The sequence below is a fragment of the Galeopterus variegatus genome, unplaced genomic scaffold (genome assembly GCF_000696425.1).
Source record: "Galeopterus variegatus unplaced genomic scaffold, G_variegatus-3.0.2 Scaffold17283, whole genome shotgun sequence".
NCBI lineage: Eukaryota > Metazoa > Chordata > Mammalia > Dermoptera > Cynocephalidae > Galeopterus > Galeopterus variegatus.
In genome coordinates this window covers 24,643-27,115 of record NW_007743394.1, presented here as the reverse complement: position 1 = coordinate 27,115, position 2,473 = coordinate 24,643, and the positions used below count along the sequence as shown (strand labels likewise).

The 2,473-nt window shown below is 51.0% G+C and overlaps 1 protein-coding gene across 1 annotated transcript in view; it reads left to right on the top strand.

The window, feature by feature from the left end:
- Positions 1–279: 279 nt before the first annotated feature.
- LOC103582674 (leucine-rich repeat-containing protein 37A3-like) overlaps positions 280–2,473 on the top strand; it is a 21,822-nt gene continuing 19,628 nt past the window's right edge. The window contains exon 1 of the mRNA XM_008564203.1: positions 280–2,471. Coding sequence (XP_008562425.1) covers positions 280–2,471 — 2,192 coding nt within the window. The remainder of the gene's footprint in view (positions 2,472–2,473) is intronic.

The window sequence follows — 2,473 nt, the reverse complement described above, 5'->3', positions numbered from 1 at the left end:
AGGGGCTGTTCCACCGGGAGGTGACTGTCACCTCTGCAGGGGGCAGGGAGGCTTGAGCCCCTTGATTATGGGACAAGGCTCACCCTTGTGGGCCAGAGCCTAGTAAAGTTTGTCAGTGATAGTGATGTCATAAATAAGGGTGGGCCAGGGGTGGGGCCACAGCTGCTCAGGGCGTGCTCATGGCAGGGGCTGCCATAAGGGTTCTGTTGCCGCTCAGCGAGCAACAGTTACCCAATTGGTCTGGGTCATTGTGGCCCAGAGCTCCTATTTATTTCTATGATGTGCCAGTTGCGCTTTTGGGCGCTCTGGCTTCTGACGTTTGCACCCTTATGGATGCTCGTTCAGGTGGCTCCCCTTCCGGAGTGGGCCTGGCGCCCAGTCCCACTGACCTCCAACCACCCGGAGCTGACTGAGCCTTGGTCTTCACGTTCCTCTGAACTGCAATCCAGATCACCCCATGCATTTACACCCCCGGCAGCCCCAGGGAGCTTTGATTACCTGGGATCCTCTGCTGCCTTCCAGGTGTTGGTCCGGTCTCGGGAAGTAGCCAAGAAGCTGATTCCATTGCTGGGCAGGCATTCAGCTCAAGAGCTGCCCCCAGAGCCGGATCAGTTTGCTGTTCTGCATCAAGATCTGCGTGAAAAGCTAGCTCGGCCACAAAGGCTCCCAGACGAGGTTCCAGTGCAAGAATTGCAACAGAATCAGGCCCTGGTTCTTCCTCTTGGACTGAAAAGTAAGATTCAAACCGTAGATAGTGAGAGTTCAAAAGAAACAAAGTTTGTTGTTTCACCCCTGAAGAAAGATCTAACTCTGCATCCACGGCTTCCAAAGATTCTTGGAATTCCACACCCATTTAGATCAAAACCTAAGCATCAGAGACAAATCTTGGAGAACTTTAATGGATTTTTGAGTATGGATATGGTTCATCCTGAATTTCCTCTAGAAATCCAGAAGGACCCAGATGAGCGTCTAGAGGCCCCTGAGCCAGCTGAAACTAATCAATTACAGCAAGAGGCCCTATCTCAAAACCTGGAGCCTCCTGAAGAGATCCAATTCTCTCCACCCCAGCAAGACCCAGCTCAGCCTCCACAGCCCCCTGAGGAGGAAGAACCTTCTTCAACTCAAAAGGAGGCCCTTGAGCAGGTTGAAACTTCTTTAACCCAGCAGGAGGCCCTAGCTCAGCCTCCACGCTACCCTGAGGACATAGAACCTTTCAGTCTGGCACTTACCATAACTCCAGAACCCCCTATGAAGGCTGAACATTCTACAGCTCTTAAGAAGACTACAGCTCCACATCCACACCAGGACCAGACTCAGCATCCAAAGTTGACACAAGTCACAGTTCAGCCTTTGGACCTGGAACTTACCATAGCTACAGAACCTACTGCAGAGCTGAAACCTTCTCCCACCAGGCAGAGGACCCCAACTCAGCCTCCAGAACCACCTAAGGAGGTTGCAGCTCAATCTCCAGTGTATCAAGAGGTGACAGTTTCAAAACCAGGTCAGGGTCAAGCTCAACCACCAGTGTCGCCCAGTGTTGCAGTTTGGCCTTTAGACCTGCAGCTTACTGTAACTTCAGTATCTACTACAGAGGCAGAACATTCTACAGCCCTGAAGAAGACTACAGCTCCACATCCACAGCAGGTGCAGACTCACCATCTGAACCTGACTCCAGTCACAGCTCAACCTTTCAATCTTGCACTTATCGTAACTCCAGAACCCACTATGGTGGCGGAACATTCTACAGCACTGAAGAAGACTATAGCTCCACATCCACACCAGGACCAGACTCAGCATCCAAAGTTGACGCAAGTCACAGTTCAGCCATTGGACCTGGAACTTACCATAGCTACAGAACCTACTACAGAGCTGAAACCTTCTCCCACCATGCAGAGAACCCCAACTCAGCCTCCAGAATCATCTAAGGAGGTTGTAGCTCAACCTCCAGTGTATCAAGAGGTGACAGTTTCAAGACCAGGTCAGTATCAAGCTCAGCCACGAATGTCGCCCGGTGTTACAGTTCGGCCTTTAGACCTGGAGCTTACTGTAACTTTAGTATCTACTACAGAGGCAGAACATTCTACAGCCCCGAAGAAGACTACAGCTCCACATCCACACCAGGACCAGACTCAGCATCCAAAGTTGACGCAAGTCACAGTTCAGCCATTGGACCTGAAACTTACCATAACTACAGAACCTACCACAGAGCTGAAACCTTCTCCCACCATGCAAAGAACCCGAACTCAGCCTCCAGAACTACCTAAGGAGGTTGTAGCTCAACCTCCAGTGTATCAAGAGGTGACAGTTTCAAAACCAGGTCAGGATCAAGCTCAGCCACGAACGTCGCCCGGTGTTGCAGTTTGGCCTTTAGACCTGCAGCTTACTGTAACTTCAGTATCTACTACAGAGGCAGAACATCATTCAGCAATAAAGAAGACTACAGCTCCACTTCCACAGCAGGTGCAGACTCAGC